The 23,147-nt window shown below is 31.4% G+C and overlaps 2 protein-coding genes across 2 annotated transcripts in view; one reads left to right on the top strand and one right to left on the bottom strand.

Annotated features, from left to right (window-relative positions):
* LOC129746177 (NADPH oxidase 5) overlaps positions 1 to 23,147 on the top strand; it is a 357,046-nt gene that overhangs the window by 225,802 nt on the left and 108,097 nt on the right. The gene's annotated exons all lie outside the window — the stretch shown is intronic.
* LOC129746182 (carboxypeptidase B-like) lies at positions 380 to 1,974 on the bottom strand. The gene is made up of 3 exons (XM_055739726.1): positions 1,823 to 1,974; positions 1,546 to 1,755; positions 380 to 1,483 (listed from the first exon to the last, which is right to left on the bottom strand). Exons 1-3 carry the CDS (start codon positions 1,900 to 1,902, stop codon positions 523 to 525), a joined length of 1,251 nt encoding a protein of 416 aa, XP_055595701.1. The 5' UTR covers positions 1,903 to 1,974; the 3' UTR covers positions 380 to 522.

Consider the following 23,147-nt stretch of genomic DNA (forward strand, 5'->3'; position numbering starts at 1 on the left):
AAATAAGAAAAAATAGTGTTTTTCGTCTGCTTTGATTAGTACTTTTGTTCCCACATGGTTAGATTAGAATCAAGCATTACCTGCACATGAGAGAGCAGTTGTTCGACCATTGTTTGTTTTTGATGGAGAAAAAAGAGATTTATTGTCATTGTTTTTTACAGAACTTTTTAAAGAATTAATGACCCACTTTCGTGTCTTCAGGTGAAAGTTGCATCATAAGTTGGGCTATGCACTGATATTTTTTGTTGGAATATTCGGTGATAGAGACGATACTTTTAGATACCGTTTATAGCTTACAGTTTCGATGTACTATTTTTAAGATTTCACGTTCTTAACGTAATAATCTAGCCAAATCTTACTTAAAAAATAAAATAAAAAATCTGAAAAAAATCATGTATTTTTATGTCGTAAAAATTAACATAATTTCGAATTTTTAGGAAGATCTGAAGACCACCGGCGCAAATTGTCATATTAAAAAAAATCCAAACGAGTCGTTAATTAAGTTCATAAAATTGCGTTCAGTTATCCCCATCTGCGTGGTTTTTGAGTTGTCGACCTTTGTATTGAGTATACCAACTCCTTGATGCCAACGAACGTTTCCTTCACGATTGTATCAATGTCAGATGGCGCTGGCTGAAAATCACTATCGGCGTGCTCGGCTATTTGGAACCTAAACACCAAAGGGATTCCGCTGGAGTACGCATAGTCCATGCTGGTGCCAGTGGCTCGATATCGAAGAATGTCCGCACTTGAGCCCACCTTGTACTCCCTGTTGCTGTACAGCCAAATGGATCGAGCTGCACTCACTGCTATGTTCCTAAGTCGGTCCACGTTCTTGACCGAAGTATTAGTATGACTCCAAGGATACGCAATATATCCGCCGAAGCTGCGAATACTCACATACATTTTAGCGTCGGTGTTGCTCTCGATGATAGTTTTCATAGCTCGTGACTCGGGTTCAGAGAAAGCACTGTACCCACGGAATTCGGAGTGACATTCGCCGGAAAACAGTTCGGAGCCAAGCTCCCATCGATAGGCAAAATTTCGATCAATATTCACACCCACGCATTGTCCACTGCCCCTCCGATTTTTGTTCCAATACCGATCTTCTTCGGCCGAATAGATGTACCCATCCGGATTCACCAGGGGAACTATGACCCATTTGTACTGGTTCAGAACCCGATACTGATCACTGTCCTCAACCAATTTCTGCATCAGATACAATGCTACGGACACCGTTATCCATTCCCTACCATCGATTCCGGCGTCTACAATGATTGCGTCTTTTTTCTTCGGATTTATGGTCAAAGCGCGAATTGGCCGCCCTTCAACTGACCACCCTACTATGCGGAATCGAACCCATTCGAAGTGCCTCGTCGAGAGGCCCATCAGAAAATCATTAACCTCCTCGTATGAGGGAAAACTGTTCAAGATCGATGGTTCATCCATCGGCTGAGAACCTAGTTTCCTGAGATTGTTGTACCTGAAACAAAATTTAATATTTTAAACAATTGTTTCTCAAGGTGTAAGAAAAGTTCCTCTTACTTCCCGAAATCTCCCGACTTGATTGTAAAATTTACTTTATAGTTTTTGAAAAAGGTTTCCACTGCATTGGTCAATGTCGGAGGTACCAGAACTTTCTTGGGACTTATCGCATCCAGCACCCAAACGTCCACCTGGGGTTTGTGATGTTGGAGATACATGAGCAGATTGATCTCCTGTCCGGTGCGAAGGTTTACTTCGTACAAACGGTATCTGAAAAGTTGACCAGATTAACCATAAAATCATACTGTTTTGGATTTTTCAAATGTTCTTCACTTACCCATTGAAACTTTTCGCCGTATTTCCACCGACCAGAGCGAAGATCAAAAATCCTACCGAAGCAATCCTACTGGTCAACATGGCCAAGTGACGTTCCGTTGAAATCTGAACACATTTGTTTAATCACTTGTATTTATCAATCCGTTATTCGAAAATTAAATTCTAATGGGTGGTGCATAATTTGCTTTATGGGCAAGTGTTTGGGAATAATGTTTACGTTCCGCGGCAGGTTTACTAGTTCTGATGTAATCAACGTTTGCGGAAATTTGCGAATCAAGTACTCCAAGACGCCTAATCGAAAAAAAAGTAGGCCTATTTTTTTTTTGAACGTTACAACTTTACTGCTTAATTGCCAGGAGCGAACCAACATGTGCTGAGGCTGCAAACTTAAAAAAAAAGAAAACACATTCAATGTGACAGAATTTTCCTGAATTTGAATGTCTTTTACTTCATGTATAAGGGGCTTTGGGCAAACAAACGTGACAGCTGCTTTTGAAATGAATGTGCATCTGTTCTCTAATGTGTAAATTTATTTCCAGCTTTCAAGTTAGCTATCTGGTAAACATGAAGATTTTAATGTAAATTCGACTCTACAGAACAAATATTTGAATTTTTTTGCCAAATTTTGCAACATTGATGCTTAATTTCATCCTCCGAGTGAGGAAACTTTTTACAGGTGGATCAGAATCCGCCTACAAAGTATCTACAGGGTTCATTTTAAGTGCTCTAAGAGTACATTTGATTTTTTAAATTTGTTCTGCCCGGTTCCGCACTGATGATCAAAAAAAAAAAAATCTAAATAATAGTTCTATTTGAAAGAAGATTATTAGAAATACACTCTCTGACTGATTCTTAAACACAAATCGCTTACATTTTAGAAAAAAATCAACACTTCAGATGAACTGAATGTATCACTGGAGGATCAAATCGATAAACAAATTTAAAACACAAGTGAAGTTAAAGAACATTATTGTAAAAAAAACTTTTATTTAGGAGCGCAGCAATCCGTGCTCGAGAACGGACGTGTTTTTTTTCTGTCGTCACGTTTTTCCCGTTTGTTTATTTTTCGCGAATAGAAAATTTGGTGAATTATAAAGACTGCGTCCGCGGAAAATGTTTTAAGTTTTAAAACGAGGAGTAGTGAAGTTCAATCAGGAATAGGCGATAATAATGAAAAAAATTACAAAAATTACAATAATAGCGATAATGACAATAACTATAAAAATTACAAAAAAAAAATTAAAAAATTATAAAAATTACAATAATGACAAAAATTACAAAAATTAACAAAAAAAAAACCTAAATTACATAAATGACAAACATTACAGATATTACAGATATTACAAAAATGACAAAAATGACAAAAATGACAAAAATGACAAAAATGACAAAAATGACAAAAATGACAAAAATGACAAAAATGACAAAAATGACAAAAATGACAAAAATGACAAAAATGACAAAAATGACAAAAATGACAAAAATGACAAAAATGACAAAAATGACAAAAATGACAAAAATGACAAAAATGACAAAAATGACAAAAATGACAAAAATGACAAAAATGACAAAAATGACAAAAATGACAAAAATGACAAAAATGACAAAAATGACAAAAATGACAAAAATGACAAAAATGACAAAAATGACAAAAATGACAAAAATGACAAAAATGACAAAAATGACAAAAATGACAAAAATGACAAAAATGACAAAAATGACAAAAATGACAAAAATGACAAAAATGACAAAAATGACAAAAATGACAAAAATGACAAAAATGACAAAAATGACAAAAATGACAAAAATGACAAAAATGACAAAAATGACAAAAATGACAAAAATGACAAAAATGACAAAAATGACAAAAATGACAAAAATGACAAAAATGACAAAAATGACAAAAATGACAAAAATGACAAAAATGACAAAAATGACAAAAATGACAAAAATGACAAAAATGACAAAAATGACAAAAATGACAAAAATGACAAAAATGACAAAAATGACAAAAATGACAAAAATGACAAAAATGACAAAAATGACAAAAATGACAAAAATGACAAAAATGACAAAAATGACAAAAATGACAAAAATGACAAAAATGACAAAAATGACAAAAATGACAAAAATGACAAAAATGACAAAAATGACAAAAATGACAAAAATGACAAAAATGACAAAAATGACAAAAATGACAAAAATGACAAAAATGACAAAAATGACAAAAATGACAAAAATGACAAAAATGACAAAAATGACAAAAATGACAAAAATGACAAAAATGACAAAAATGACAAAAATGACAAAAATGACAAAAATGACAAAAATGACAAAAATGACAAAAATGACAAAAATGACAAAAATGACAAAAATGACAAAAATGACAAAAATGACAAAAATGACAAAAATGACAAAAATGACAAAAATGACAAAAATGACAAAAATGACAAAAATGACAAAAATGACAAAAATGACAAAAATGACAAAAATGACAAAAATGACAAAAATGACAAAAATGACAAAAATGACAAAAATGACAAAAATGACAAAAAATGACAAAAATGACAAAAATGACAAAAATGACAAAAATGACAAAAATGACAAAAATGACAAAAATGACAAAAATGACAAAAATGACAAAAATGACAAAAATGACAAAAATGACAAAAATGACAAAAATGACAAAAATGACAAAAATGACAAAAATGACAAAAATGACAAAAATGACAAAAATGACAAAAATGACAAAAATGACAAAAATGACAAAAATGACAAAAATGACAAAAATGACAAAAATGACAAAAATGACAAAAATGACAAAAATGACAAAAATGACAAAAATGACAAAAATGACAAAAATGACAAAAATGACAAAAATGACAAAAATGACAAAAATGACAAAAATGACAAAAATGACAAAAATGACAAAAATGACAAAAATGACCAAAATGACAAAAATGACAAAAATGACAAAAATGACAAAAAATGACAAAAATGACAAAATTGACAAAAAATGACAAAAATGACAAAATTGACAAAAATGACAAAAATGACAAAAATGACAAAATTGACAAAAATGATAAAAATGACAAAAATGACGAAATTGACAAAAATGACAAAAATGACAAAAATGACAAAAATGACAAAAATGACAAAAATGACAAAAATGACAAAAATGACAAAAATGACAAAAATGACAAAAATGACAAAAATGACAAAATGACAAAAATGACAAAAATGACAAAAATGACAAAAATGACAAAAATGACAAAAATGACAAAAATGACAAAAATGACAAAAATGACAAAAATGACAAAAATGACAAAAATGACAAAAATGACAAAAATGACAAAAATGACAAAAATGACAAAAATGACAAAAATGACAAAAATGACAAAAATGACAAAAATGACAAAAATGACAAAAATGACAAAAATGACAAAAATGACAAAAATGACAAAAATGACAAAAATGACAAAAATGACAAAAATGACAAAAATGACAAAAATGACAAAAATGACAAAAATGACAAAAATGACAAAAATGACAAAAATGACAAAAATGACAAAAATGACAAAAATGACAAAAATGACAAAAATGACAAAAATGACAAAAATGACAAAAATGACAAAAATGACAAAAATGACAAAAATGACAAAAATGACAAAAATGACAAAAATGACAAAAATGACAAAAATGACAAAAATGACAAAAATGACAAAAATGACAAAAATGACAAAAATGACAAAAATGACAAAAATGACAAAAATGACAAAAATGACAAAAATGACAAAAATGACAAAAATGACAAAAATGACAAAAATGACAAAAATGACAAAAATGACAAAAATGACAAAAATGACAAAAATGACAAAAATGACAAAAATGACAAAAATGACAAAAATGACAAAAATGACAAAAATGATAAAAATGACAAAAATGACAAAAATGACAAAAATGACAAAAATGACAAAAATGACAAAAATGACAAAAATGACAAAAATGACAAAAATGACAAAAATGACAAAAATGACAAAAATGACAAAAATGACAAAAATGACAAAAATGACAAAAATGACAAAAATGACAAAAATGACAAAAATGACAAAAATGACAAAAATGACAAAAATGACAAAAATGACAAAAATGACAAAAATGACAAAAATGACAAAAATGACAAAAATGACAAAAATGACAAAAATGACCAAAATGACAAAAATGACAAAAATGACAAAAAATGACAAAAATGACAAAATTGACAAAAATGACAAAAATGACAAAATTGACAAAAATGACAAAAATGATAAAAATGATAAAAATGACAAAAATGACGAAATTGACAAAAATGACAAAAATGACAAAAATGACAAAAATGACAAAAATGACAAAATGACAAAAATGACAAAAATGACAAAAATGACAAAAATGACAAAAATGACAAAAATGACAAAAATGACAAAAATGACAAAAATGACAAAAATGACAAAAATGACAAAAATGACAAAAATGACAAAAATGACAAAAATGACAAAAATGACAAAAATGACAAAAATGACAAAAATGACAAAAATGACAAAAATGACAAAAATGACAAAAATGACAAAAATGACAAAAATGACAAAAATGACAAAAATGACAAAAATGACAAAAATGACAAAAATGACAAAAATGACAAAAATGACAAAAATGACAAAAATGACAAAAATGACAAAAATGACAAAAATGACAAAAATGACAAAAATGACAAAAATGACAAAAATGACAAAAATGACAAAAATGACAAAAATGACAAAAATGACAAAAATGACAAAAATGACAAAAATGACAAAAATGACAAAAATGACAAAAATGACAAAAATGACAAAAATGACAAAAATGACAAAAATGACAAAAATGACAAAAATGACAAAAATGACAAAAATGACAAAAATGACAAAAATGACAAAAATGACAAAAATGACAAAAATGACAAAAATGACAAAAATGACAAAAATGACAAAAATGACAAAAATGACAAAAATGACAAAAATGACAAAAATGACAAAAATGACAAAAATGACAAAAATGACAAAAATGACAAAAATGACAAAAATGACAAAAATGACAAAAATGACAAAAATGACAAAAATGACAAAAATGACAAAAATGACAAAAATGACAAAAATGACAAAAATGACAAAAATGACAAAAATGACAAAAATGACAAAAATGACAAAAATGACAAAAATGACAAAAATGACAAAAATGACAAAAATGACAAAAATGACAAAAATGACAAAAATGACAAAAATGACAAAAATGACAAAAATGACAAAAATGACAAAAATGACAAAAATGACAAAAATGACAAAAATGACAAAAATGACAAAAATGACAAAAATGACAAAAATGACAAAAATGACAAAAATGACAAAAATGACAAAAATGACAAAAATGACAAAAATGACCAAAATGACAAAAATGACAAAAATGACAAAAATGACAAAAATGACAAAAATGACAAAAAATGACAAAAATGACAAAATTGACAAAAATGACAAAAATGACAAAATTGACAAAAATGATAAAAATGATAAAAATGATAAAAATGACAAAAATGACGAAATTGACAAAAATGACAAAAATGACAAAAATGACAAAAATGACAAAAATGACAAAAATGACAAAAATGACAAAAATGACAAAAATGACAAAAATGACAAAAATGACAAAAATGACAAAAATGACAAAAATGACAAAAATGACAAAAATGACAAAAATGACAAAAATGACAAAAATGACAAAAATGACAAAAATTACAAAAATGACAAAAATTACAAAAATGACAAAAATGACAAAAATGACAAAAATGACAAAAATGACAAAATGACAAAAATGACAAAAATGACAAAAATGACAAAAATGACAAAAATGACAAAAATGACAAAAATGACAAAAATGACAAAAATGACAAAAATGACAAAAATGACAAAAATGACAAAAATGACAAAAATGACAAAAATGACAAAAATGACAAAAATGACAAAAATGACAAAAATGACAAAAATGACAAAAATGACAAAAATGACAAAAATGACAAAAATGACAAAAATGACAAAAATGACAAAAATGACAAAAATGACAAAAATGACAAAAATGACAAAAATGACAAAAATGACAAAAATGACAAAAATGACAAAAATGACAAAAATGACAAAAATGACAAAAATGACAAAAATGACAAAAATGACAAAAATGACAAAAATGACAAAAATGACAAAAATGACAAAAATGACAAAAATGACAAAAATGACAAAAATGACAAAAATGACAAAAATGACAAAAATGACAAAAATGACAAAAATGACAAAAATGACAAAAATGACAAAAATGACAAAAATGACAAAAATGACAAAAATGACAAAAATGACAAAAATGACAAAAATGACAAAAATTACGAAAATGACAAAAATGACAAAAATGACAAAAATGACAAAAATGACAAAAATGACAAAAATGACAAAAATGACAAAAATGACAAAAATGACAAAAATGACAAAAATGACAAAAATGACAAAAATGACAAAAATGACAAAAATGACAAAAATGACAAAAATGACAAAAATGACAAAAATGACAAAAATGACAAAAATGACAAAAATGACAAAAATGACAAAAATGACAAAAATTACAAAAATTACAAAAATTACAAAAATTACAAAAATTACAAAAATCACAAAAATTTCAAAAATTTCAAAAATTTCCAAAACTACAAAAATTACAAAAATAACAAAAATTACAAAAGTTACAAAAAATAACAAAATTACAAAAAATAACAAAATTTACAAAATTTTTAAAATTTACAAAATTCACAAAATTGACAAAATTGACAAAATTGACAAAATTACAAAATTTACATAATTCACAAAATTTGCAAAATTTTTAAAAAATTACTAATTTTTATTCAATTTAAAGATTTACAAAATTTACAAACTTTACAAAATTTACGAAATTGACAAAATTTAAAGAATTTACAAAAGTGACAAAATTGACTGAATTTAAAAACTGACAAAATTAAAACAATTGAAAAAAAATGACAAAATTGACAAAATTGACAAAATTGACAAAATTGACAAAATTGACAAAATTGACAAAATTGACAAAATTGACAAAATTGACAAAATTGACAAAATTGACAAAATTGACAAAATTGACAAAATTGACAAAATTGACAAAATTGACAAAATTGACAAAATTGACAAAATCGACAAAATTGACAAAATTGACAAAATTGACAAAATTGACAAAATTGACAAAATTGACAAAATTTACAAAATTGACAAAATTGACAAAATTGACAAAATTGACAAAATTGACAAAATTGACAAAATTGACAAAATTGACAAAATTGACAAAATTGACAAAATTGACAAAATTGACAAAATTGACAAAATTGACAAAATTGACAAAATTGACCAAATTGACAAAAATTAAAATATTCAGAAAATTACAAAAATGACAAAAATTACAAAAAATACAAAGATGACAAAAATTACAAAATTGACAAAAATAACAAAAATTACAAAAATGATAAAAATTACAAAATTGACAAAAATGACCAAAATTACAAAAATTTCAAAAATTATGAAAACAACAAAAATTACAAAAATCACAAAAATTACAAAAATGACAAAAATCACAAAAATTACAAAAATTACAAAAATTACAAAAATTAAAAAATTACAAAAACTACAAAAATTACAAAAATTACAAAAATTACAAAAATTACAAAAATTACAAAAATTACAAAAATTACAAAAATTACAAAAATTACAAAACTTACAAAAATTACAAAAATTACAAAAATTACAAAAATTACAGAAATTACAAAAATTCCAAAAATTGCAAAAATTGCAAAAATTACACAAATTACAAAAATTACAAAAATTACAAAAATTACAAAAATTACAAAAATTACAAAAATTACTAAAATTATAAAAATGACAAAAATTACAAAAATTACAAAAATTACGAAAATTACAAAAATTACAAAAATTACAAAAATTACAAAAATTACAAAAATTACAAAAATTACAAAAATTACAAAAATTACAAAAATTACAAAAATTACAAAAATTACAAAAATTACAAAAATTACAAAAATTACAAAAATTACAAAAATTACAAAAATTACAAAAATAACAAAAATTACAAAAATTACAAAAATTTAAAACACTACGCTCTCATTTGTTGATTTATGTTGGACAGGAGTGTGTCATTTTTGTCATTTTTGTCATTTTTGTCATTTTTGTCTTTTTTGTCATTTTTGTCATTTTTGTCATTTTTGTCTTTTGGTGATTTTTGCTATTTTTGTCATTTTTGTCATATTTGTCAATTTTGTCATTTTAATTTGCAAATCATTGCTTGTGGGGAATCGTGGGCCACCACTATTTTTATGTTTTTATACACATTCAGAACTTAAAATAAGTTTTTCCAATCTGTAAAGTTTTCTTACGCCAAATGAAGAGTTTTGAAAAAAAATTTTTTTTTTCATCCTATATAAGGAATTTTGCCGAAACGTTCGCGAGACAGATTTTCGAAACTATTCAATCATCTACAACTCTCTTTTATACTGAAATTACTTTAAAATAACGAAATGAATTATGAAATTACAGTTTTGAGTCAACCCATAAACTTTGCAATTTGGTGGCCCACGATTAACCACAATTTTTAAAAATACAAAAACAATTGTTACAAATGTAAAAAACCAATACATTGTTTTTTATTTTATCTTTTATAATAAAGAAGTTATGGAGCATAGAAAAAAAATGTGGCCCATGATTCCTCACTCTCGTATATTTGTAGAATTCGGCTAATTGTTCCTTTTTCAACACTCATCCATTTTCGAACTTTGATGAAAATTTATAAAAATTCAAATAGAACAAATTCTTTCAATATATTTTTTTTCTTTTTGAATACCTAGACAATTAAAAAAGCTACAAAAATATTCAATGAAAATTATCTCCGCATACAGTAACCAAAATGACCAACCCGAGCAGACTTTTATGCCAAAGTTATAGCAAATTTTGCTATCACGCCCTGAGAGCCAAATGTGCTCTCATTTTGCTTGACATAAGGTGGTACACAGCAAAAATGAGAGCACAAATTTTCATACATGGTTAGCAAAGTGATACCAAATTTTGCTAAAACTGAGGCCCTAACTACACCTCATTTTCCAAAAGCTTGGAGAGCAAAACGATGCCAATATAAGGCATCAATTAATTTTCAATTATAGCAAAATTTGGTATCAATGTGCTTTCAAAACTTTTGGAAAACGACAGCAAAAAGAGGCATAATTAAGGCTTCAGTACAAGCAAAAATATGGCATAACTGTGCTATCCATTTTCAAATAATTTGCTTTTCTGTTGGCTTTGCACCACCTCAAATCAACCACAATGAGAGAGCAATTTGACTATCGAGCGTGATAGCAAATTTTTTACACATTTTGCGTAAAAGTAAGCAAGCATGAAAACCGAACCAGTCAGAGTGCTATCCCTGGTATTCCTGGAATAGAACGATCAGTCTATCCAGAATATCGACAATTTCAGCTTAAAAAGGTGTTGAACGAATTGTCTCCGTCGCATGGTTTTTTTTCCGACACTGCCTGTGTCTACTGCCTTTCTTAAAAATAAAGGAATAAATCAATTGAGTTTTTTCTACATAAGTTTAAATATAAATTATTCAAATTAATATGATTATCATTTATTAAAAGTTGTTTGTTTTTTAAAAGAAAATATACAAAAAAAATCAAGTTGATTCCGCACAAATCAGTTAATTTTTGAATTCTGCTGAATTTTTATACCATAATCAATTCTGTTTGAATTTCAAAAAGTTGACCCTACTTCCAATACTCGCAAAACTATCCCATATGTGTTCTTGTTGTTTTTTAATTTAACTGGAAAGCACTTCTATATAAAATAATTTAAAGCTTTTTTCTTCTAATTTCTTAACAAAATTTTAACTCGTGAAAATCCCATAAATAATACAGCCGCATAAGAGTCCTTAGTGCAAAACACATCGGAAGGTTTTTTTTAAATTTTTTTTACGACAAGCTATTTGTATTTATTGATTTAAGACATTTTTAAAGAATATATAAATATCCATTAGAAATAAGTTAAAAAAGTAGGCTTTAGTTTTTCATTAACATAAGGAGAACCTCATGAGATCTTCTTATCTAAGTACTTATAAGAAAGTATTGTGGTGGGCAAAAATATTCTTGGTTTAGAATCGTTAAGCGAAAAAAAGCGTTAAAAAAAAGTACCCGAATTACAGTTCAATCACGAAAAAAAAGATTATAGAAATTGTAACAAAGCCCAAATTTGGTTCGGTTCTTACGATTTATTTTAACAACCTAGAATCATACCTCCTAAAGTTTTTCGCGGGAATGAATAGACCGAAAAATCCAGAAGAAAATTAACGGTTTTCATATATTTAAAAAATTATGAGCATAATTCAAAATCTTTGAATATGAAACTGTTATCAGAGTAGGGGCAGCATGTTTAATTGAAATAAGTTTATAATCCGTTGAAACAAGATTCGCCTGAATAGGAGGTTGATCAGCCTGATGTGTGTATGAAAAGATCGTATGGGCATACTTGCGAGACGACACCAATAACATTCTTCGAGTCCCGCTTTAGGAACGTACTATCTGTTCCTCGCTCCTACAACTTCTTCGTCTCCACCAGTATCAGCAGACTTGATCAAGATGAACACCTACTGCTTCATTTGTGCAGAAGAAGCAGCAGGTGTTCATCTTTAGCATGATGCTGAAGTCGATAGTCCTAAAACATAATTCAGCCTTAAGATTATAGAAGCGTGTGTCTGTCGAAATAACTTACTCATATGTACATGAATCCGTGAGAGTCCTAGCAATTGAGTGAACTATTGAGTAGAATCGAAATCCATTTGGTTGGATGCACCAGAAGAATACCTCCGCCGTAGCATATTTTTGGCTCATTCGTCACAATACCTGGATTCCTGTAGTATGGTTCGTAAAAATTAGTTAAAAACAAACCAAAATTTTCGTTACAATTATGTAAAATTTGCTCGCTCACTATCCAAAGCACTTCAACTGGATATAATTTAAACGCCTTTGGATTGGCAATGGACAACAATAAGGTTTGTTTTATTTTATCTTATTTTCCATTGACTCAATCGTTACACTGAACCATTCAGCTAAACACCTGAATGTATACATCAAAGATTTCGATTAGGTTGTTGTACAGTACTTTCTCGCTATTCGGACGCTGTTGGGACCGAAGGGTTGATACAGTAATGACAGACTGATATTCAATGAGGTAAACTGAGAGCAACACAAATTAAAAAAAAGAATATGATAACAACAATGCTGTTGAATTACACAGCTCTACTACGAAAAATTGGTCGATACATGAAAAGTTCAACGACTGGTGTAAGGAAACGTCCGAGCAGAGAAATAAGCTTTACAGAAACATTCAATTATTCGACTTTTTTTTTCTAACAAAACGTCCGATTATAAATTAAAACTAGATTCGCTCTGAACTTCAAGAAGTTTTCGATCGCCAAGCCTATCTGAATAGCGAGCGAGTGCTGTACATAAAAAACACAACCAAAATAGAAAATATGATGATATGCGCCTTCGTTTGAAGAAAAAAGTTCCATTTTTTTTTTTCAAAATGCGTAAGTTGTCATTAAAAAAGCGCAGTGTGTTTAGTAATAGCCAAATAATGAAATAAACGCTTGACATTCTTAGATATGCCTTCAGCGGAATGTTAATTTTTGTTTAACAAGCTTTGTAACTTACCTTACAACGAAGATTTCAAGTGCTCCAGGAATGCCGTCTGCGATTGTAGGGTCGTTTGATCCACTTTCGACTGAGTACGTTTGATGTGGATGGTTGGCCAGTAGGAAACGGATCATCGGCTTCGCCGACAACATGTGATACCACCACTCGTTATTTTATAGTCTGCCAACGGAATTATTTACACTTGCAGATTAACATGAAATTAATAAAATCATCTCACATAATGTACCTACCATTAGTTTTTCGACCTAGTTTCCTGGAAAATTGAAGATGATGTCGTTCCCGGTGGATAACGGATTGTGTTCTCGTCCTTTCCCGGGCAGCTTTGGGGGCCATTTTCTTAATCGTCGCGGTTGGTTCGATGGAATTCCGGATTATCTCCTTGATACGAAACGTAAATAGCGATGCTCACTGGCACAAAAGATTTTTTGTGTTTGTTTTGATTCACTCGTCTGCTACACACTCGTTTTTAAATAACCATTCAAGATTGGAAAACAAACCATTTAAGGTTAAAAAACACTGCTTTCAATCATGAAGTAAAGTTCTTGAAAGCTACATACGGGACTGCTGATATCATATAAATATAATCATGATCTGATTGAAGTTCATTTTTCTATTGCCGATCTGCTTAAGGTTTATGACTCGTTTAAATTTTGCAACTCAATTGATGGTTGAAATTCTCCGTACGGTGGTTTCTTTCTTTTTCCTCTCTTTTTTGGCCAGACCTATCGATCCAGAAATACCAAGTCTTGTGGATTATACTGTTTTTATTTTGTTTGTCAACAGTTCGCGTGTTAATTTGAATCGACCGTTCATTCCCATTTCGTGGGGTTAGTGGTCTTTTTTTTTAGTTTAGCGAGTTGTGTATAATGTTGTGTAGTCGTGTGTTTGATTTATTGTATTTTCAGATGTTCTTCTTTGTCTTTTTCTGAAAATCAGATAGCTCCTCATACTCAGAGATATCCTCGTCTTTAAGGATTCCGATCAATGGTTTGTTGTCACCGTACAGTGCACAGTGGTCCAAAAGGGCCTGAAATGGAACTTTTTTCCTGGTGACTTTGTCTTTCATTTTAGCTATTAGATGTCTTCAGAACATTTACTAGTAAGATGGTTTCCCATAACGTGAAAGTATCAAAAATAAGTCACAGCCTACTACGATAAAAATAAAAACACTAACTTTTTTGTTTGAAGAGATAGAGACTAAATTTGTTCTACAAAGTTGTAGATATCATCAAAATATGAAACTTTGCTGAAACAACAAGAGCTTTATCTCTATTCAGTGCAGAGTTATAAAGCTTTTAGTTCAAAACATACTTAAAATTTGTTTTTTGTACTTAACTATTGTTAATTTTGAACTTACATAAATATGATGTTCACAACATTTATTGCGATACTCAATACGCACATTTTGCACTAGATCTTAAGTCTCTACGACCTTGTCTTCCGAAGTTATCGCAATTTCAAGTTTTATTTTTCCTTAATTTCACGAATTTCTAGGGTAAAATGGGGCAAGTGGATCCAAAAACTAAATACCACATCTTGAAGTATAATTCAAGTACTACAAACTTAGCCAAAAACTACTTGTCTCCACGCGCCCGTTTTTGAGTACGGTCGGCATAAATTTGTTGAATTCTTAGATTTTAACGAGCAAATAGAGTTTTATTGTCATTGTTGAAATAAAAACATGCTTAAAATGCACATAACTTTATCCGTTTTCAACTGAAATCATCAAATAGCACATCAAAACGCATTGAAATTTTATCACCTTTTCAAATTTAATATTTAAAAAAAAATTAACAAGAAGCATTTCCAGTTAAAACCGTAAAAACGCTTTAAAACTGTTAAAAGGTACAAACGGTATCATCAAAAATTCTCTAAAAAATACCATTCAATAGCTCGTTTGTTGTTGCAACTTTCATTTGAAGACATCAAAACAGATAGTTCATTCCTTGAGAAGATATGACAGAATTATTAACAATCAATCTCTATTTTCTCGTTAAAATCTAAGAATTCAACAAATTTATGCCGACCGTACTCAAAAACGGGCGCGTGGAGACAAGTAGTTTTTGGCTAAGTTTGTAGTACTTGAATTATACTTCAAGATGTGGTATTTAGTTTTTGGATCCACTTGCCCCATTTTACCCTAGAAATTCGTGAAATTAAGGAAAAATAAAACTTGAAATTGCGATAACTTCGGAAGACAAGGTCGTAGAGACTTAAGATCTAGTGCAAAATGTGCGTATTGAGTATCGCAATAAATGTTGTGAACATCATATTTATGTAAGTTCAAAATTAACAATAGTTAAGTACAAAAAACAAATTTTAAGTATGTTTTGAACTAAAAGCTTTATAACTCTGCACTGAATAGAGATAAAGCTCTTGTTGTTTCAGCAAAGTTTCATATTTTGATGATATCTACAACTTTGTAGAACAAATTTAGTCTCTATCTCTTCAAACAAAAAAGTTAGTGTTTTTATTTTTATCGTAGTAGGCTGTGACTTATTTTTGATACTTTCACGTTATGGGAAACAATCTTACTAGTAAATGTTCTGAAGACATCTAATAGCTAAAATGAAAGACAAAGTCACCAGGAAAAAAGTTCCATTTCAGGCCCTTTTGGACCACTGTGCAGTGGTTAAATGGTTTTTGTTAATTAGGATAAGTTTTATCGAAAGATATCATCTAAAAATTCAAAAATTTCATGACATGACTTATTAATAAAAACAAACCATGATTTTTATATTTTCATTTGATCGCCAGATTTATTTTTTTATGCATTTTAACTTGATTTATAAGGTAAGGTTAAAAAGTAGCTAAAATTTAAAATTATTAAAAAATATTCACACTAGGTTTTATTATAAAAATATCAAGTTTTTGATATATTACAAGAAGAAATCAAAGTAAATCCCCCATTTTGATTTATTTTAAGAAACTTTTCGAAAAAGTTTACAAAATACTTCTAGTTAACAATTTTTCCAAATTGAATATTGTTGACACAAAACTGAGCAGAATCAGTTATTTGGCTGAAATTCATAAATCTTAGAAACAAATTATGTAATTCTTCTAGTGAAATTTAGCTTTGTTATAAGGAAAATCGAAAACTACCTTGAAGATACCTTGCATCGTTCTAGCATCTCGAAAATGTAGCCTATTTTGCCGCTGTTTCAGTTACAGTAGGGTTTTTATATTCCAGGGGATTCAACAAAAAATCTTTCAATTCTTAAATGCAATTCAGATTTTTGTTCCGTTTAAAAGAAAACAATACCACTTTGTTACGCTTTGAAAAAATCAAAATGTTAAATTTTGCTAATAGGAAAATTTGACATCAAATTATGCGATCATTTAGGTCTCAGATTAAGGAACTGGTAATGAATGAAAGCTTTTTTTTAACCTAGTTTTACTATCAGTCAAAAATCTACATCAAATTGTGCTAACATTTTGCTGTTGTTAGCTCATTTTGGTTTTAGCATGATATCAATTAAAAATTTCTGAGGCCTTAAGGATACCTAATTTTGCTATCGTACAAAAGTTAACAGCAAAAGTTGCTGTCATTGTGCCATTAACATAGGGTTGCCATCCGTCCCGCAAAAGCGGGACAAGTCCCGCTTTTCTGTTGAATGTCCCGCTGTCCCGCTTTTTCCTCAAAATGTCCCGCTTTTTTTCTTGTAAAACTTTTACAAAGTTAACTGACTGATTCCGAGAAATCAAAATTTTGTCTCAATTTAAATTCTATGATGAACAGAAAATCTCAAAATAAACAGCATTTTTCATAACTTTTACAAGACAATGCAGAATAAATATAAAACTCTTAGCATTACAGTAATATTCTGATTCAGTTAAGTGTTTTTGCAGCACGTAATCCAATCTATGATAAAGAATATTGTTTGAGATGCCTGCAGATAATTATAAATTATAGATTTATAAAGATAAACTTTTTCGCCAGAATCTTAGTTTAATTTTCAAATATTATACACCACCATTTTTGACTCAATTGTCCAAAGTATATAAAGGTGGAAGTTTTCTTGATGTTTTCAAACTTTTGAACAAAATACCAAACAAAATGTTTTTTTAAATTAAAATTACATAATGATTTTAATGCGCTATTTAATCTGCCGTTCACATGTACAACTTAAAAAATATTTTCTCTCAAATAACGTGTTAAGTTGCGAGAACCGTGGAAAAAACGGTACATATGTCAAAAACCAGTGTAAATAGAAGTCGTGTAAGAAAAACTGAGCAAAATCAATCTGCGTTTAAAAAAATCTTAGTGTACTTTTTCTATGAACAACTTTGACTGATGACAAACGTATAAGTTTGGCTACACAATTAAGCTTTTTTTAAATTTTCTTAAATGTCCCGCTTTTTTCCGCTGTGTCCCGCTTTTTTTTCGTGAAATGTCCCGCTTTTTTCTGAAAGTATCTGGCAAGCCTACATTAACAGCTTATTTTGGTCTCAGTTTACTACCGTTTTGGGCATCAAAGTCTGCTCGGGAACTCCTTTAAAGCAAGAGACTGGTAAAGCCACATACTCCAGCCTGACCACCGCAACCGCTAGACTGACTAGGGTAACGGACTTATTTTGTACCAGGGGACCTATTTTGGATCACCTAGTCTAGCTCTCTTATAAAGCAACTAATTAAAAAAAAAAAAATAGTGCATTACATTAAGTGTCCGGGCTTCAATTATATTTGTTTAAAAATTTCAAGATAAGTTGCTTTATAAGAGAGCTAAACAAGGTGGAACCTGTGGTCCAAAATAAGTTCGTTACCCTACGGTGTGTCAGAAATCCACCATACTACTCGTGTTACAGTTCATGTACTGGAATTATCATAAACTTTAATCTCGGATTGTCGCCGAGCTTCCCTCTCGGACATTGCCAGTATCCCGTTCCGCAGTGTCATGGATTGATGAAAACTTACAAGCTTACATGCATCCCCCAATCCAGAAGGAGGAAGATATCCCAGACGAGATAATTCATATTCAACTTATGTACCCAGCTACCAGTAACTAAGTACCAGCAGTTGTCGCGAGGCTTCTCTTGTAATTGCCTGTCGCCAGATGCTGTAATGAATCGTTTATGTGAAATGAATGGCTGCGAAAGTACCTACCAACTACAATCGGTATACTGAACAAGTCGCCGAACGAGAGTTGGCGACTCGGATGAGATTTGCTACTTTGCTGACACAGATATCGAGGAGTTGTAAGCTTGTAGAGACATTCGGTTGATTGATCAAATTTTGTGAAAAATGTATTTTCAAATATAAGGACTAATGTTTGAGAAATTCTCAAGAAGAGATTTATTTTGGTTGATTTTCGCCATCCTCCAGTAAAAGTTGTTGACAAAGTAAAGCCGCGAAACGAGACTTTCAAAAGCACAATCGGCAACACCTTTCCATGTCTTGTTGTTGTTAAGTCTTTCCGCACGTCCACACGGACTCTCACGCACGGTTGCACGCAATTCAATTTGTCAGTTTCGATTGGTCCCATATATTTTGTAACCTGGCCGCGTATCGTGGGCCCATCCGGGGCGGCATTTTGCCCCCATCTACCGAGGAATCGGGTCGGTCCACGTTTTGAGTCCTTTAGCATCGGACGAGGAGCAGGGAGGGAAATTAATATTGAAATTAATGCTCGACCGACAGAACACATTCGTAAAACATGATCTTTGGTGGGACCTTTCGCGGGCGACGACGACTCTTTTCCCTGATCCTGCATCCATAACACTGTGCGGTGGGAAAATGCCGATATCTGGGCGCAAAAGTATGATTTATGATGATGGCTGCTGAATATTCGCTTAATATGGCCCGGCAAATCCTGGTCGAAAGTCTCGTTCTTGGGGGAGATTAATTTCATTTTCCATCCTCTGTTTTTACCGAATGCGAGACCACTTTGGACGCTCCTTAGGGGTAGGTCCAAATAAGTGCTTCTTTTGTCCCGGCCAATAAGCTCGATTATATCTGCGCCAGAAAAGTGCAGAGAACTTTTTAGGCTCATGGATGGTGTCCAGCTGGTCATATGCAAAGGTCATAAATTGCGGCCCCAGAAATCCCGCCTTCGCACGTTTTTATCTCCCGGGAGGACTTCCAGCCTAAATGTGCCGCGGTCGAAAACAATTTAAGCGAGATTAATAACGTCCCCCGGTTGCCTTTAGTCGGTTTGTTGATCGCAACAAATTGTATGGAGAAGCGGGAAAGATTTATCACATTCACGGTCGATTAGTGCCATGAAAGGAAATAGGACCTACGTATGGGAGACCACTAGTCAATAAACCAAACGACTCGGACGCTGGATAAAAAAATATATGAGAATTAAGCACAATACAAATTATTTTACCCTATCCGGCTGTCAGATTTCGATATGGGAATACTTTGTTGCTAACATGTTATACAATATATATTTGAAAATCTCCTGAAATTTCTTAAATCTTTCCATCCATCGTTAATATCAGTTTTCGATAAATGGAAGCACAAATCAAATGCGGAGCCACGTCAGCGTTTTTGAATTTGAAGTCTAGACGTTTATATAAAAAAAACATCTAGAATCACCAACCAACAAATTTAATCAGTGCTCTTTGCAGTTTTCATGGATTTGCAGCTACATCAATCCTAACAACATTGTGGCTTGAAAAAGCGAAAGAATCGCCAACAGGCTTTTTCTTTAAAATTTATTTTATGTTATTTTTTTGGTAGCAGTCCATTAAATATTTTTGTAAGAAATCATCATATCACGCGATAAAAGGTATTAAGTGACATTTTCGAAATATTTTACAAAAAAATCATTTCTGGCTTTATTATCTTGCAGATTTGCAATGAATATTTTCAATTCAAATGCAGAACCTCATAAAACGGCTGCGATTAATTTCGAAAAATAAATACAGTCGGAAAGTTAAAAAAAAAAATTAAAATTTACCGAGAAGCGAGATGATTTTATTTCACCCATCTTTCTCGGTAAATTTTACCTTTTTTCATTCACCTATCAAAAAGGTTAGTTTTACCTTTTTCGCATTCCCCTAGCAAAAAAAAAGTAAATAATATCGCATTCCCATTAGCTGATTTAAAAGGTAAAGGCTAGTTGGTTTGATTATTTGGTTTCTTCAATAACAATAAAAAAAAAAACTGAATAATTTCTAAAATGGATATTTATTTGAGTTGAATAGGGATTTTTTTTTTCTTATATTAGTTCTCTTAGAATGCATCACCGTGTTTAAAATTTTTTTTGTTGAGGTAAGTCCTTTCTTCTCCAGAATCGTGGCAGTTCGACTTCGCGTTCTTCCGAGCCACCATGGTCGCCGAATCCTTCTGCATTGCGTGCATTCATGCCCTTCTCCTTCCGACTAATCCGGTCAGGTCCGGCTTTTCTGGAAAGATATCCGAAGGATGACGTAGGATACACCTCGAAGCTCTGTCGGCCGATCTGAAACAAAAGCAAAGTATTATGACGGGAAAAAGCACAACCAAATGATATCTAAAAAAATACTTACCATTCTGTTCCCATTTTCACATATTGGGCACGAAACAAAACTTGTTCCTGAATGACAAATCAACTTAATTTCAATAAACGGGTTCGGCAAATATTTACTTTTTTAGACGAATTATACCGTTTTGTTTAGCTAAATCCAGGTCAACTTCACCTCGCTACGAGGTGAGTTTTACCTTTTGTCTAGGTAGATTGTACTTTTTTTTATTTTGACCATATTCACTGATTGATTCATTCATATTCACTTTTTAGATTACACCATGGCTTCGTGTTAACCCTTCGTTTCATAAAGTAACAAATTTGCAACAATTAATGTATGAAAAAGTGAAAAATCGTATTTTATTTTAATTTTTTTTTCTTTATGTATACAGCAGTGGTTGTATTTGGTTGAGAATGAATTGATCAACCTTCTCTCGCTCAACGCTTTACTCGGAAGCAAAGGTTGCTTTGAGGCAGCGAAAACGACAAAACCGATGATGCATACGCTCTCAATATGGCCCGCCTTCACGAAGCAATATACATTCGAGGCAGCGAATCCAAAAAACCAAACGAATGTCTCTCACTCATCTCCTGTTACATTCTAGAGGGAACCGAATTCAAAAGGCACAGCAAACCCGAGTCTCCTCGTTTGTGCCAGATCCCTGCAACGTTACACGATTTGTCTATGTATCGTGTGACCAACATCTTTTAAATAAGTGGTCGTGAATCTCGTTTTTAACCTTTTTTTCCTCAGATTTAAGCTTTTTTTGCCTTGAGAGCATAGGAGACGAAAGCTTAAATCTGAGGAAAAAAGCTTAAATCTGTCAAAACGAGGGGGAAAAAAGGGGAAATCTGAAACATGTGCTCCATACGGTTTGAATAGCGTTGCAGCCGCCTGGTATTACTATGCGAGGCCTCAAAGCGTGTATTTTGAGAGCCTCTGATGAGAAAATTGGTGAGGATTTCAATCACTGGTATACAGATCATTTTCAACTGTTTGAAATGATTTTTAAAGGAAAATAAAAAATCATGAAATGAAGGGTTAACTGTAATTTTTTGAATGTATTACGGGTGCTTTCTGTTGGAGTAGGCCGATCTCAGATGAAACTAATCACAGCAATCGAGATACTCCAATGTCATAAGCTCTTAAGTTTTTTCAATCATTCGCTAATACAACTTCAATCTTTCGAGATGTGTCTTCTTAAACTCTGTCGAAACCCCATACTTCAAGAGGTTATGGACCCAGCACGTTTCCACTGCATTCCCCTCGCACTCTACTTCAAATCCACCCGTGTCAAAGGTGCTGAGGCGCAGCGGACGGGGGCACACAGTTCCAGCTTCATCGCACGAGTCAAGCAGATCTGGTCGACACAAGCCAACTGGTGGTAATGATCAGGCATCCGAGTCCAAGCAGGGTCTGGAAGTCCAAGAATTTCAAACGGTCAACAAGTGATCCGAGAGGCCCTTGGCGGTGATGAAGGCGAGCGTTAGTCGGCTGCAATGATGGAGGAGTACGACGCGCTGATTTAAACCCGGAATTCGTCGATCCACCGAAAAGTTGAAAGATCGTTTGCTGCAACTGGACGTACAAGACGAAACGGGACGAACAAAGAACCATTATTCGCTACAAAGCCCGCTTGGTAGCCCAAGGGTTCACACAAAAGTTTGGATGTGACTACGACGTATTCGCCCCGGTGATTAAGCAGTACGATATCAAGACCGCATTTCTCCACGGCGATCTTGAGGAGGAGATATACATACATGCGGCAACCACCCGGTTCCATCGTAGAAGAAGTAGAACACAAGGTGTGCAGATTAAGGAAGATCCTGTACGGTCTGAAACAAGCAGCCAGGGCATGGAATTCCAACCTGCCGCGCTTTGCAAGCAGGGTTTCCAGCACTGCAAAGCGGATCCATTTCTCTATCGGAAGGTTGACAACCTGGTAGTTACAAGCGAAGAAATTGAGCTTCACGAAACGATTGCTGCTTTGAAGAAGCGATTCGAACTAAGTGAGCTGGGAGACATCCACTACTATCTCGGAATTGAG

This window comes from Uranotaenia lowii, chromosome 2 (genome assembly GCF_029784155.1).
Source record: "Uranotaenia lowii strain MFRU-FL chromosome 2, ASM2978415v1, whole genome shotgun sequence".
NCBI lineage: Eukaryota > Metazoa > Arthropoda > Insecta > Diptera > Culicidae > Uranotaenia > Uranotaenia lowii.

Excerpts from the sequence above, each read along its gene's own strand:
- LOC129746182 (XM_055739726.1), bottom strand. The coding sequence starts at position 1,902 with ATGTTGACCAGTAGGATTGCTTCGGTAGGATTTTTGATCTTCGCTCTG. Across the intron at positions 1,756-1,822 it reads ACGGCGAAAAGTTTCAATGG|ATACCGTTTGTACGAAGTAA; the intron begins GTAAGTGAAGAA and ends TCAACTTTTCAG. Across the intron at positions 1,484-1,545 it reads AAGTCGGGAGATTTCGGGAA|GTACAACAATCTCAGGAAAC; the intron begins GTAAGAGGAACT and ends ATTTTGTTTCAG.